The sequence below is a fragment of the Myxocyprinus asiaticus genome, chromosome 16 (assembly GCF_019703515.2).
Source record: "Myxocyprinus asiaticus isolate MX2 ecotype Aquarium Trade chromosome 16, UBuf_Myxa_2, whole genome shotgun sequence".
Lineage (NCBI taxonomy): Eukaryota > Metazoa > Chordata > Actinopteri > Cypriniformes > Catostomidae > Myxocyprinus > Myxocyprinus asiaticus.
In genome coordinates, this window is record NC_059359.1 from 21,356,278 (window position 1) to 21,369,915 (window position 13,638).

At 37.8% G+C, this 13,638-nt stretch overlaps 1 protein-coding gene across 5 annotated transcripts in view; it reads right to left on the reverse strand.

Annotated features, from left to right (window-relative positions):
* Positions 1–311: 311 nt before the first annotated feature.
* trim33l (tripartite motif containing 33, like) overlaps positions 312–13,638 on the reverse strand; it is a 50,118-nt gene continuing 36,791 nt past the window's right edge. For 4 of the 5 annotated variants that reach the window (XM_051720285.1, XM_051720283.1, XM_051720286.1 and 1 more), the window contains 9 exons: positions 11,656–13,145; positions 11,456–11,531; positions 10,506–10,536; positions 10,217–10,346; positions 7,824–8,029; positions 7,209–7,308; positions 6,243–6,311; positions 5,985–6,119; positions 312–769 (listed from right to left, as the gene is read on the reverse strand). In XM_051720285.1, coding sequence (XP_051576245.1) covers positions 497–769; positions 5,985–6,119; positions 6,243–6,311; positions 7,209–7,308; positions 7,824–8,029; positions 10,217–10,346; positions 10,506–10,536; positions 11,456–11,531; positions 11,656–13,145 — 2,510 coding nt within the window. In that variant the 3' untranslated portion in view covers positions 312–496. Of the gene's footprint in view, positions 770–5,984; positions 6,120–6,242; positions 6,312–7,208; positions 7,309–7,803; positions 8,030–10,216; positions 10,347–10,505; positions 10,537–11,455; positions 11,532–11,655; positions 13,146–13,638 lie in introns of those variants that run through there. The other variant, XM_051720288.1, reaches the window with a different exon arrangement.

Below are 13,638 nucleotides of genomic sequence, written 5' to 3' on the forward strand. Positions count from 1 at the left end.
TTTTTTTTTTTTTTTTGGAAAAGAACTTCCAACAAAACTTTATATTAAAATTTGCCATTTTATTACACATATCTAAACGCTATATAACCTCTTATGACACATTTATTAAGCATCACAAATAAATAAGACGACTGCTTTAGAATTCATCCAGCATATGAACTTGACCAGTATAAACGAAATAGCACAAAGGTGCCCTCTGCCAGCAGAACTGCATAACAACATCAATCTGTACAAATGTGCAACCACAGATGCACAAATAGATGTAGCAGCTCTGGACATGAAATGAACAGTGAATGAAGTGTGACCTTGGACAAGAAGCTAAACATTCTTTTTAATATGTATTGTACCTAAAAGACAAATAAACAAACTATAAATTACAATAATAAATAAAGTTAACTAGTTTCTTCTTCACAAGAGAACACGATATATACAGCAAGTATTACTGTGGCTTCAAAACTAATAAGACTTCAATGCACCATGCATTCAGTTTATACATTTAGTGATCATTAGCTGTAGGGTTCCCACAACCTTCTCTCTCAGTGCAGTGTTTCTTTGTTGCTGTACCACAGTTTGTTGAGAAAAACTGTCTCATCCTTTTTAAAGTCTTTTTGTGCTTCTCTTTTTCAGTCTGTGTATCTGAGGTGTTTCTTGATTCCTTGTCATTGGAATCACTGGAGTATCTCAGGAGAGAAGCATGGAGACTCTTCCCAAAAGACTCATTCAGCTGTTGCTGGAAAGATGTTTGCAGTCTGACAACCAAGTCCCTCCTCTGTGTAAATAACAAAAAATGTCACTTGTATGCTGTTATATAACAATTCAACAGTTATATATATTAGGGATGTGCGCTACGACTAATTTGACTGTCGTTTAAACTGAAGTTTTGTAACCGACTAGTCTAAAAGTAAGAAACCCCTAGAAGACAGTCAGAAAACTTTGTGTGTGTATATACGATCCATTTGAAATACTTTATCTATGAATCAAACAGTCAAATCCCATAATTAATGCCGCTAAAAATAGGCCATAAATATGCAGTGCGTTTGCCTTGCGTTATGATCATTTAACATTTAGGCTGTCATTAAAAAAACAAGCATACACTCAGCGTTAGGCAATATAGGCATATTTATTAAATTAACTGGATCAGTGCAGGACCAATAAAGTACAAATAATCAATAGCCTATTATTAACAGAATTCTTTAAATAACGTACTAGCCAACATATTCGGGGTTCCCACTCTTTTCAAGCCACATAATATTTAAGCAAAAACACGTGTCCATTTAAATCCATTTCTGTGTGTTTTTGATAGAAGTTTCTCACCTCCAGATAAGCAGTATGCTCCATGGCATAGTGTGATTATTAATCCCTGTAAAGCAGTAATTTAATTAAATAAATACATAGTCTGTATGTGCTGCGCACTTCAGAGTGCTCTCTGCCTCTGGCATCTCACACACAAGCATACACATGATGATCATGATGAGGTGTTTGTGTATGAGCGGCCGGCTCTACACATTAATTTTGAAGCGCGCATCACTTGCAGATTATTTATTTATTCAATTAAATCAGACACTTTTTTAGCTTAATTATCACACTAGGACATAACAATTTTAAATGTACATTCAAACATTCATTTTCGTCCAAATACAGTATGTCATATTCCATGACATTTTGCGGTTTACTGCTAATGCCATTTTTATGACTATATTCCATGTTTTCTACATACTACATGTTGTAACCGCAGAATAAGCTGACTCCGATCGTTGAATTACTGAAAATTAATTCACATTCTGAGATGTTAAGGCCAAATCATCACACTACAAACCCAGTGTGAATTAATTTTTTTTTTTAAATCAGTGGTTCGGCTGTCATCATTGTCTAAAGTTTATAACTCACAGGGATGCAAACTCATGAGGGTCCAAAAAGTTGAGACAATCACTAATACACGGTAATTTTTTTTTTTTTTTAAAAGAATAAACTAAAAGCACCAACTTAAACTATTTTAATGATTTAAGTATAGAAAATTATCTGCAAAAATAAGGGTTATTTTGGTGTGGTTTGCTTCTGTTTCACAAATATGTTCAGATTCAATAATTGATTAGTTTAGTGACCCCTTCTGGAGATGCCACTAGGTGGCAACAAATGAAAGTCTAATGTGCTATGAGCGAGTCATTGAATCATTTGAAATGTTCATGACCGAAATCTGCCACGACACTTTATAGTATTTAAGCACTATAAGAACAAATCAGATCTATAATTTCCACTCAGTTTATGAACTGCCGAGCATGACTTTTCATCCAAAAAGACAACAATAGTCTAATAATAATAATAATAATAATAATAATATCAATAACGTCCTTACCTTCTACATTATTAAAATTTGCATATCAAATCTACTGACTTCAGTAGAATGTTTAAGCATTATAAGAACAAAGCAGATGTACTGTATCATTTTCCTACAGTTTTTAAACTGCTGAACATGACTTATCAGAAAAGACAACAATAATTGCATAATAACAATAATTTTGAGTTTCAATGATGTCCCTTTGTCAATGTAAAGTGCATTTCACATGAGTTGAGTCGAGGCGTCAAAGCTCCGCTAAACACCAGCGTCAAGCAGCGCTTTGTCCTCCAACGTGAAGCATTTACATGTTTCCATTGATCATGGTATAAATATTGGGGGGGCTGTACTTGCTTGTTTTGATTATTGGGGGGGAGGTTACTTCCTCCCCATCCCCCTTGGAATCTATGCCCCTGACCATGACCTTTGTGTAATTTGTCAGGAGATTTTTGCTAATGACAGCATGCGGCCTGCTAAACTCCGCAGACACCTTGACACCAAGCATGCTGAGGTAGTGGGGATAACTTTTTCCAAAGAAAACTTCAAGCCTTTCAAGGTCAGGCAAAAGTTGTCAGAGAATTTGTCTAATTAAATGTAAAGGCCACTGACGCTTCATATCATGTTGCGCTGCGTTTTGCCAAGGCGGACAAAGCACATAATATTGGAGAGACACTGATTCTGCCAGCAGCCAAAGATATGTGTTCCTTGATGGTAGGAGAGGCAGCGGCTTCTAAGCTTGATTCTGTTCCACTCTCTGACAACACAGTGGGTCGGTGCATCTCTGACATGGCAAAGGATGTGAAGGAGCAAGTGTTAGACAGCATCAGGCACAGCCCATTTTTTGCACTCCAGATCGACGAATCCACTGATGTGGTCATCAAAATTTTTTACTGTGTGTTGCGTCGATACAAACCATAACAGCTGTGATTCATCCACTTTAACCAGAGACCACCCCCAGGATGATAACAAGGATGTCTGAGGTAGTGTCATATTTCATCCAAGATTATTTCCAAATACATATCACATTATATTTGGACTCAGGACCATCAAAGAAATTGTCTCAATTGGGAGCATTTGCTGTTTTTTTTATTTTTTATTCTGTTTGTGTTTCATAATAATAATAATGTTTATTTTATATAGCGCCTTTCTTGAACCCAAGGTCACTTTACATGAGAGCAAATACATGAAATACAGCAAATGGATAGATAACACATACACTCCAAAAAAAAAAAACTAGATGAGTTTTAGATGTGATTTAAAGGAGGAGAAGGTAGTGAGTTCCCGAACGGGGTTGTGGGAGAGCATTCCAATGTCGAGGAGCAAGTCATAAATGACCTGCCTCTCATTGGAGACAACCTGAACTTCGGGTTAACAGGAAATTTGCACCAGTAGACCGTAGAGTGAGTGGGAATATAAGGGCGAAGCAACTTGTATTGTATTTCATGAAGTTAGTAAAGTTTAGAAAAGTTCATGAAGAGATATGTTTACTCCACGTTGTAGTAAGTGTTATGGAGGGGCGAATTTATGAGCTTGCTACGTAAGAAAACAGTAAGTGTGCACAATAAACATTGAAAAATGTTTTTTGTAATTACTGTATAATTCAATAACTGGGGTCTCTGGATACTCGGAAATTTATTAAAATAAATTGAGACGTTCAACATCTCTTCATAAATTTCAACCATTTTAAGATATTTAATGTAGCTTTGTACTCTCAAAGACATAATTTGTGAGGCAAAACGTACGTGAAAAACACTTTGGTGTGAAGTTGGAGCCGAGGTTGTGCTGACGCGTCACTTCATAGACTTCAATGTATTCGGCAGCACTGACACAAGTTGTGAAATCCCCTCAACATATAGAAACATCAGTCACTTACACATTAATAGCTCTTCCACCCTTTTCTCTCCATGATGAACAAGGTAGACTCACATGCCGATGCTGTAGTAAACGAACAACATGCCCCTCTCATTCAGTCAGCCAGTACAAGTACCAGGTCATTCAGTTTGTTTATGAATTAGAAGTTTCATGAATGCCGCTTCTTACTTTGCATGCGTCACTGAAGCAAAGCACGCGATTGGTCGTAGCTGTAACCAATCAAGAGATCTGCATCGGTTGGACCACGATTGCCAAGCACACGACTGGCTGCTGCTGTAATCAATCATGAGGGTGTAAGTGCCCTTAACCGCTGATGCTGTTTCACAATGCGTAATCACTAGCAGTGAAAAACTATACAAATTTGTGTATTTGACTACTATTCCGAGTCAGATCATTACCAGGTTTTTGTGCTTGTAACGGAAACCTTGTTAGCAACACAGTCAAATGGTTATATTAATATTTTCCAGGACAAATCATTATTTTTCCAGGACATTTAGGTATTTTTCAAATTTTCCATGACTTTTTCATGACTGGAAAACTGCATTGCAAAATTCCAGGTTTTCCAGGATGCGTGGGAACCCTGATATTACGTCAACATGTCAAAAACAATGAACAGGTGACTGCTATTCTGTTAAGAAAGTTAACAAATCAAGGAATAGCATAAAATCGGCCTTTGAAAAACATAATTCATATAGGCTATATTGCCCAAAAAAAGACAACCATTCTCAGAATAAAAATGTATATGCATTGTACATTAAACAATTTAATAGGGAATTTATTAGCACTTAGTTGAAACTATGTGAAGAACTAACTGTAAAAAATCATGTGGAACTGATATTCACATCCACATAGGATTTTTAAAGTCATTAATTATTTTGTAGAAACATTTTGTTTTTAAAAAATTTGTGAAACCAAATTGGACTCAAAGATTACATTTGTATGAACTTGACAACTAGACTCTGTCCAACAATCCGTTGTTATTGCTACATACTCTTATCTTCTCCATGGTCTCTTACATATTCGCAAGCATGTTCTGATGCGCCAGCATCATTTGATGATAATTTTCCGCCCTGGTATTGTGTATTCAGGCTCGATGAAGTCCGTAAATTTTCGGAAGCCTTTTCCCTCAACAAAACTGAGTGGCAGCATGTCTCTTGCTGTCATCTCTGAGATAAGCTCAGTTATTTTTTAAGAGCGGACAGGATCACAGCGGCGGCGAGTTGAAGTGAATGACGCAATGGGCATTTGCTTGCTTCGGCTAGTCTCTCCTGTGCTAACACCTACGTGTCTGTGCTGAATATGGTTACGCATGGCTCCAGTTGAATTATTATATGCCAGTTTGACATGACATAGCTTACATAAAAAAGTCAAAATACTCCCACACCTTGCTCGTCTTTCGTGTGGTCATTTCTGAGCCCGCCACGATCTGACATGAAGAAAACGCATGCGAGATCTCAAGTCAAATAAAAAGATTTCGTTTCCGCTCCAGATACACTTTTAAAAATAATGTATTATTTTTTTCAAACATTTTATTTTAATGTGTTATTTAAAAAATGACAGTAATTTGAACGATTCTTGTGTATTTTTTTTCATGTAATCGACTATTGTTTTGTGTCGACTAGTAGCAGCTGTACCGTGTAGTCGACTAGTCTCGCACATCCCTAATATACATGTATGAATTAGTTTCCCTTCAACTATAATGTTCTGAACTACAAAGCATGGGAAGCTTACTGTTAAATTGCACATGAAGTTGAATGTCTGCATTTCTACAGCAGTTTACCTCTGGTTTTGTTATCAGGATGTCAAAAAGAGTCCACACATCTGAAACCAGTTCAGCAGCAGTCCGATAAGGAGGCTTCCTTTTCCCCAGGAATCGGCCAAGAACTATATCAAATTCTGCCGTTTTTGAGCGATGCTTTAAAAACATAGCATACATAAGATGTATATTCACAAAATGGTTTTCTCAATGCAGAAAAAATTTAAATGAGGGTTAAAGAAGCCCAGGCTCTGCTGCAAATTCACCATAAACTTTGTTCACCTTGGTAGCACTGTAGAGCAGACACCTGTTCTCATCACACAGGAGACTAAGGAGAAGCTTCTCACACTTCTGAGTCAAACAGAACACATGACATTACATTGGTGGGATTTCATATAATTTTAGCATTATATTTTAGTATATTATTGAGATTAAAGGAATAGTTCAACCAAAAATGAAAATTCTCTCATCATTTATTCACCCTCATGCCATCCCAGATGTATATGACTTTCTTCTGCTGAACAAAAACAAAGATTTTTAGAAGAATATTTCAGCTCTGTTGGTCTTCAAAATGCAAGTGAATGGGTACCAAAATTTTGAAGATCTAAAAAGCACATAAAGGCAGCATGACAGTAATCCATAATCTCCAGTGGTTTGATGTCTTCTGAAGCGATAAGTGTGGTTGAGAGAAAGATCAATATAAGCCCTTTTTTACTATACATTCTCCTCCCTGCCCAGTAGGTGGCGATATGCACCAAGAATGTAAATCAGCAAAAATAAAGAAGAAGAATATGAAAGTTAAAGTGGAGACTTAAGTATTTGATCTGTTTTTCATCCACACCTATCATATCGCTCCTGAAGACATGGATTCAACCACAGGGATCTTATGGATTAATTTTATGCTGCCTTTATGTGCTTTTGGAGCTTCAAAGTTCTGGTACCCATTCACTTACATTGTATGGACAAACAGATTTGAGAATTTCTTCTTAGTTTGTGTTCTGGAGAAGACAGAAAGTCAAACATGTCTGGGATGGCATGAGGGTGAGTAAATGATTAGAGAATTTTCACTTTTTGTTGAACTACTCCTTTAATGAATAATGTTTAGCATAGGTATTGAGATTAATGAGGAGAGGTATAGTAATGTGTTGGATGACAAACTATGCTATACTACAGTTTTCTCTACATTCTTTGAAGTGTTGCAAGAGTACATCTTTGAGTCTAAATCAAGTCATACTGGTGATGTCTTACTCTTTGATCCTGCGGACTCAGACTGGACATCATCTGCTTACTGCCATACACAATGTTCTCATCATTTATATCCTGACACAGCAAACACATCCATTCCTCACTGCAAGAGAGAACAATACAATTAAGACACATGCACACATTTCCACCTCACTTTTGGAGACAGAAAATGCAGTAAAAGACACAGTACACCCAAAAATGAAGATTCTACCATCATTTACTCACACAGTCATGTTGTTCCAAACCTATATGACTTTCTTCTTTCTGTGGAACACAAAAAGAGATATTAGGCAGAATGTTAGCCTCAGTCACCATTCACTTTCATTGTTTGGACAAAAGATGCAATGAAATAAGGACTGAGGCTAAAATTCTGCATAACATCTCCTTTTGTGTTCCAGTAATACGGGTTTGGAACAACATGAGGGCGAGTAGATGACAGAATCTTCATTTTTGGGTGAACTATCCTATTTAAAATTCTTACTTAGACATGCATTCAAACACTTTAATGTAAAAGAAAATAATGAAGAGTATCCAGATAGAATTAGAGCTCACTTCATAATCATTGAAAATTATGCAGTTTAGTTTGATTTCTATTGACCTGTGTTCAGTTGGTCTCACCAAGGTATTATGAAAATTGGAGGGATGTGACAGTCAGAGTGAAATGCACGTCCACATTTTGCACACAAATGTGCGGCTCCTGCCGACTGGCACACAGCACAGAACTGTACTTCAGACACCAGGGGGCTGTCGATATTTTGGGATATAGGTAGAGGTGAAGCTCTAGGTTGTATTAGATCTTCCTGCCATCTCCACAACTGCTTAATCTGAGCAAGAACAGAGTACAACTTATAAGTTCATTTTACTAATGCAGAATCCTATCTAAAATATTCTGTGGTAATACCTCATATAGACCATTCACAGCTATGATGCATACAAAGGGGTTCTAGAGTAGAGTCCACTTTTAAAATTTAATATATTTTTCCCCCATTCCAAATGATATTATCAGCATAACAACTTGACTGAAGTGTTACATTGAAAAAAAAAAAAAATACCATAAATTCGTAGTAAGAAACGTAAGAGTTATTTGAAAATGTTCCAAAGAGCATCTTGTGTGCTTCAATGGATGCCAGGAAATCTGGCATTTCGTACAAATTAGTTAACATGATCAAGGTCACAAATTAGCTTATTTGATCAATGAACAACAAAAAGTGCAGAATCTTACACATTTAATTTTACATGAATGTTTCTTGGTTTTAAATATTGTGATGAAACATTGTTAATTTTCAGGTTTAAATTACATTTTGAATCCCTGATTTACATGTACAGTTGTGCTCAAAAGTTTGCATACTCTTGGAGAATTGGTAATACATGTACCATTTTTAAAGTGAGCAGGCAAAACACATTTCTTTTATTTCTTATGGGATTCATATTCAACTGTAGGTTATAACAGAATGGCACAATCATAAAACAAGAAAAAAATGAAATGACCTGTTCAAAAGTCTGCATACCCTTAGTTCTTAATACTGTGTATTGCCCCCTTTAGCATCAATGACAGCATGCAGTCTTTTGTAGTAGTCGTCTATGAGACCCCAAATTCTTGCAGGTGGTATAGCTGCCCATTCATCTTGGCAAAATGCCTCCAGGTCATACAAAGTCTTTGGTCGTCTTGCATGAACCACACGTTTGAAATCTCCCCAAAGTGGCTCGATGATATTAAGGTCAGGAGACTGTGATGGTCACTCCAGAACCTTCACCTTTTTCTGCTGTAACCACTGGAGGGTCAACTTGGCCTTGTGCATAAGGTCATTGTCATGCTGGAAAGTCCAAGAGCATCCCATACGCAGCTTTTGTGCAGAAGAATGCAAATTGTCTGCCAGTATTTTCTGATAACATGCTGCATTCATCTTGCCATCAATCTTCACAAGATTCCCCATGCCCCAAGCTCACACACCCCCAAAACATCAGTGAGCCACCACCATGCTTCACAGAGGGGATGGTATTCTTTTCACTATAGGCCTTGTTGACCCCTCTCCAAACATAGCGCTTATGGTTGTGACCATAAAGCTCTATTTTGGTCTCGTCACTCCAAATTACAGTGTGCCAGAAGCTGTGAGGCGTGTCAAGGTGTTGTCGGGCAAGGTGTTGTCGGGCATACTGTAACCGGGCTTTTTTGTGGCATTGGCGCAGTAAAGGCTTCTTTCTGGCAACTCGACCCTGCAGCTCATTTTTGTTAAAGTATCGTCGTATTGTGCTCCTTGAAACAACCACACCATCTTTTTCCAGAGCAGCCTGTATTTCTCGAGGTTACTTGTGGGTTTTTCTTTGTATCCCGAACAATTCTTCTGGCAGTTGTGGCTGAAATCTTTCTTGGTCTACCTGACCTAGGCTTGGTATCAAGAGATCCCTGAATTTTCCACTTCTTAATAAGTGATTGAACAATACTGACTGGCATTTTCAAGGCTTTGGATATCTTTTTATATCCTTTTCTATCTTTATAAAAAGTTCCGTTACCTTGTTACACAGGTCTTTTGATAGTTCTTTTCTGCTCCCCATGGCTCAGTATCTAGCCTGCTCAGTACATCCACGTGAGAGCTAACAAACTCATTGACTATTTATACACAGACACTAATTGCAATTTAAAAAGCCACAGGTGTGGGAAATTAACCTTTAATTGCCATTTAAACCTGTGTGTGTCACCTTGTGTGTCTGTAACAAGGCCAAACATTCAAGGGTATGTAAACTTTTGATCAGGGCCATTTGGGTGATTTCGGTTATCATTATGATTTAAAAAGGAGCCAAACAACTATGTGATAATAAATGGCTTCATTTGATCACTATCCTTATATAAAAGACAGTTTTTTTTTGCATGATCAGTCATATTTTCAAAATCAATGCCAATATTTCACAATTTCTGCCAGGGTATGCAAACTTTTGAGCACAACTATACACTCAGACTTTTGAACCCCACTGTATATTCAGGTCTGTCTTTCTCTAAAGAGTACAGAGCTTGCCTGTCCCCCCTGTGTTTCTTGAACTAAGATGTGGTCTGCGAAGGAATCTGTAGTAAGGCGGAACTGTGGTAGTGGCTGCCCACATGGAGGGAGAGAGATGGGCAGGCGCACCAGGGTTACACGCAGAAACCTATTCCCAAAAGAAAGAACAACACTTGTTGCTACTTTTTAGTATAAATGGTTAAAACACTATTCCTCTGATGCACGAGGGAGACTAATAAACACTTTAAAACCCACTATGAAGCAGGCATTCAACCAGTACTACAAGAATTTCTTATCTGGAACCTACCTCTTGAATTGCTTCGTGTGTTCTAGCATCACTGAAAAAAGAAAATAATTTAAAAAAAGATATGAGTGTGTAAAAAAAACAAAAAAAAAAAAAAACTCTAAAGGCTGTATGTATTGCTCAAGTGAGATTCAGTCTTGAAAAGGTGAAGAAAATTAAGGCCCAAAACATACATTACGCAAGTACGTAAATGCAGATGCCTGTAGAGACACAAGTTCGATTTTGGGTCTTATTGCATTCCGAAATGTGTTAGACTTCAATTCAAAACACAACAAGTACACATTGCATTTTCAACACTGCCAAGAGCAGTAGTGTAACCTGAAACTTTTGGGTGGGTGGGCCAAGAAAAATTATCGATTGCATGAGATCTGTAAACTTTGATTTTATTTATAAAATGCCTTTTTAATACTTGTCTAATTGTTTCCAGGGCGTATTTAGGACTTTCAGCTACCTAAGGTTGTCTACTTTAAGAAAATTAAAAGATTTGATGATGATATTATCCAGCCCAACAGCTTCTGACGTTAATGGTTCGTAGTTTGAGGCCAGCAAGCTTTTGGGTGTTGATGGAACAGGGGCATAAGACAATGATTGTGTATTCCCTGCATTTCCTGAAGCCCACCAATGGCTATGCCAGAAGTTACAAGTGGCACTATAGCAAATAGTGTCTGTTATTTATTAATCTTTTATATTTTCTTTGTAATTTATTTACTGTAATTTAAAGTTGAAGTCAATAATATATTTTAACTTACCTCAAGAATAACACATCCGGTTTATGTCAAACTTTTGAAGGTAACTACCGTCCCCTTAAGTACTGAGGTTTATTACTGCTTCAGTAACGCAAGAACACACGTTAAGTACGTTCAACTGGACGTGCATTGGCCAAGTGCTTGCGTCTGCGTTCACATACTTGCATAAAGTGTTTCTGGCCTTAGGGTAGTTTATTAAATTGCTACCTGCAGATTCCACATCTTCCTTTCTTGACATCATCTGGTAAAAATCACTTTGGACAGTCTTGTCTTGTGTTGTAACCTGTACCAGAGAAAAAGAAAACCTCACTTTTAATGAAACAAAGACAGACCTTTGACTAATAACTCTAGTCTGACATAAAATACTCAGTATTACTATATGTACTAAAAATCAAACATTCACCAACCTCCCTTCCAATGCCCTCTGATGTGCTACAAGGAGTTGAATTCACTGATTTGGCATTTAAATTGTCTATCAAGCTAAAAGGTCTGTGTGTTCCCTCTAAAAGTTGTCTGAAACTTGTTGGCATGCCATCACTCCATCGTTTTGGTTTAGAGTAGTTCCCTGTGGATGAATGCTTAGTTTGAGCTTGGCCTCCCTTTGGTGGTGATCTCAACAGAGAGTGGGAACTTCGTACCAGAGAACATTCATCTGTGGAGTTGGTGGTGGTGAGAGGAGCCTGATGAGTATTGGATGGGACAACGGAGTTGACAGTATCTTTCTCAATGGCTGGTAAAGGTTCTTCAGGATCGTTCTCTGGCACAGTGGAGGTGGGCAAGTTAATCTCTGGATGATCCATATCTGTGAAGTTTGTACTGCTCACACCAGGTTCTTGATCACAGGCAGAGTCAGCCAAGGCCTTGACAGTGAGGTTAGCCTTGGGGTCTGTGCTATGGTGGAGGATTTTCTGACTCTGGAAGGTGTCATTGCCTCCAATGGGAGCAGACTGCGTTGAGTATAAAGGAATTGAAGAATTACTAGTTGTGCTTGGTATGGTGTTACAGGCTGGACTGGAGAGATTCAATTTGGAAAGATCACTGGTATGAGAATTGTTCCTTGTTGAAGCAATAGTTAAGGGACTATTGGGTTGTGTTGCAAAAGTACGTACGTGTCCCAGAATATTGGTTATCATTGGATGGTTAAGAACAAGTTTTTGTGTGTCATTTGGTATGTTTGATACTGGGTGGTTGAGTTTAAGTGTTTGGTTGTTGGCTGGTATTAGGTGGGTGAGCACAGGTGTTTGTTTGTTGACTGGTACTGAGTGAGTGAGTATGGGTGTTTGGTTGTTGACTGGTATTTGGCAGGTGAGTACAGGTGATTGAGTGGCAGTTGGTATAGCTAGCATTGCCTGGGTGAGTAAAGAGGTTTGGTTTTTAACTGGGTTTGGGTGGTTAAGTGCAGTTTGGTTGTTGGCTGGTATTGGTTGAGTAAGTCCGGATATTTGGTTGTTGGCTAGTATTGGGTGGAGGAGTACAGGTGTTTGTTTGTTGGTTGATATTGGGTTTGCAAGAATGGATGTTTGGGTGTTGGTTGGTATGGTTGGTACTGCGTGGGTCTGCATAGGTGTCTGGATGGAGACCTGCATGGCAGGGTAATAGTGTACGGTCCAGGTCTTCCCAGGGTTGGCTGACTGGGAGGTATTGTTTATTTGGCGTGCAATGAGCATCTTTGGTAGAAGATGAGGCTTAGAATGAGTTTTAGATGAAGGACTGATTGACTGAGCAGTGGTACTTTCCTGCAGGGAACTTGAGGAGGCAGATGCATCAATGGCAGTTACAGGAGAATTAGAGTTTATTCTCTCTGATGGAGGATTTGAATCTTTTTCAGACACAGATGGATTGGAACCAATTGTCGAACAGGTAAATGGAACAGGAACCTTTTTAACCCTCATCAATCCTGCGTAAAAAAAAAAAAATTAAAAAAAAAGATTTAAAAAGTAGTGATGTCAGTTGATTAAAATATTTAATCGTCATTAATGATATTATTGGCATTATAGAGTTAATCGTGATATATCACAGATTTTGAAAGTGCTGAAATTTGACTGTATACTTATTTTCCTGTCAAAACGAACTGAGTTCCTTCTTAGCAAATAAAACAAAACTTATGCTTTATTAACATTTTCCAAACAAAACCCTTCCACAATATAAAGACAGAAATGCAGTAAATTAGCACCAATCATGTAAAAAAAATATATATATATATTTGTTTGTGATTAAACAATTTGTATTAACCCCAACTATTACCCCTCCCCATCCCAATCCTACCCTGATCCTCTACAAACATTCCTGTGGTCACATACGAGTTTATACACACACACACGAAAAAAAAAAGAAAAAAAAACACATTAACAACTACACCTCTCTCTCCACTGCCCCTCCCCGAGAGCCCT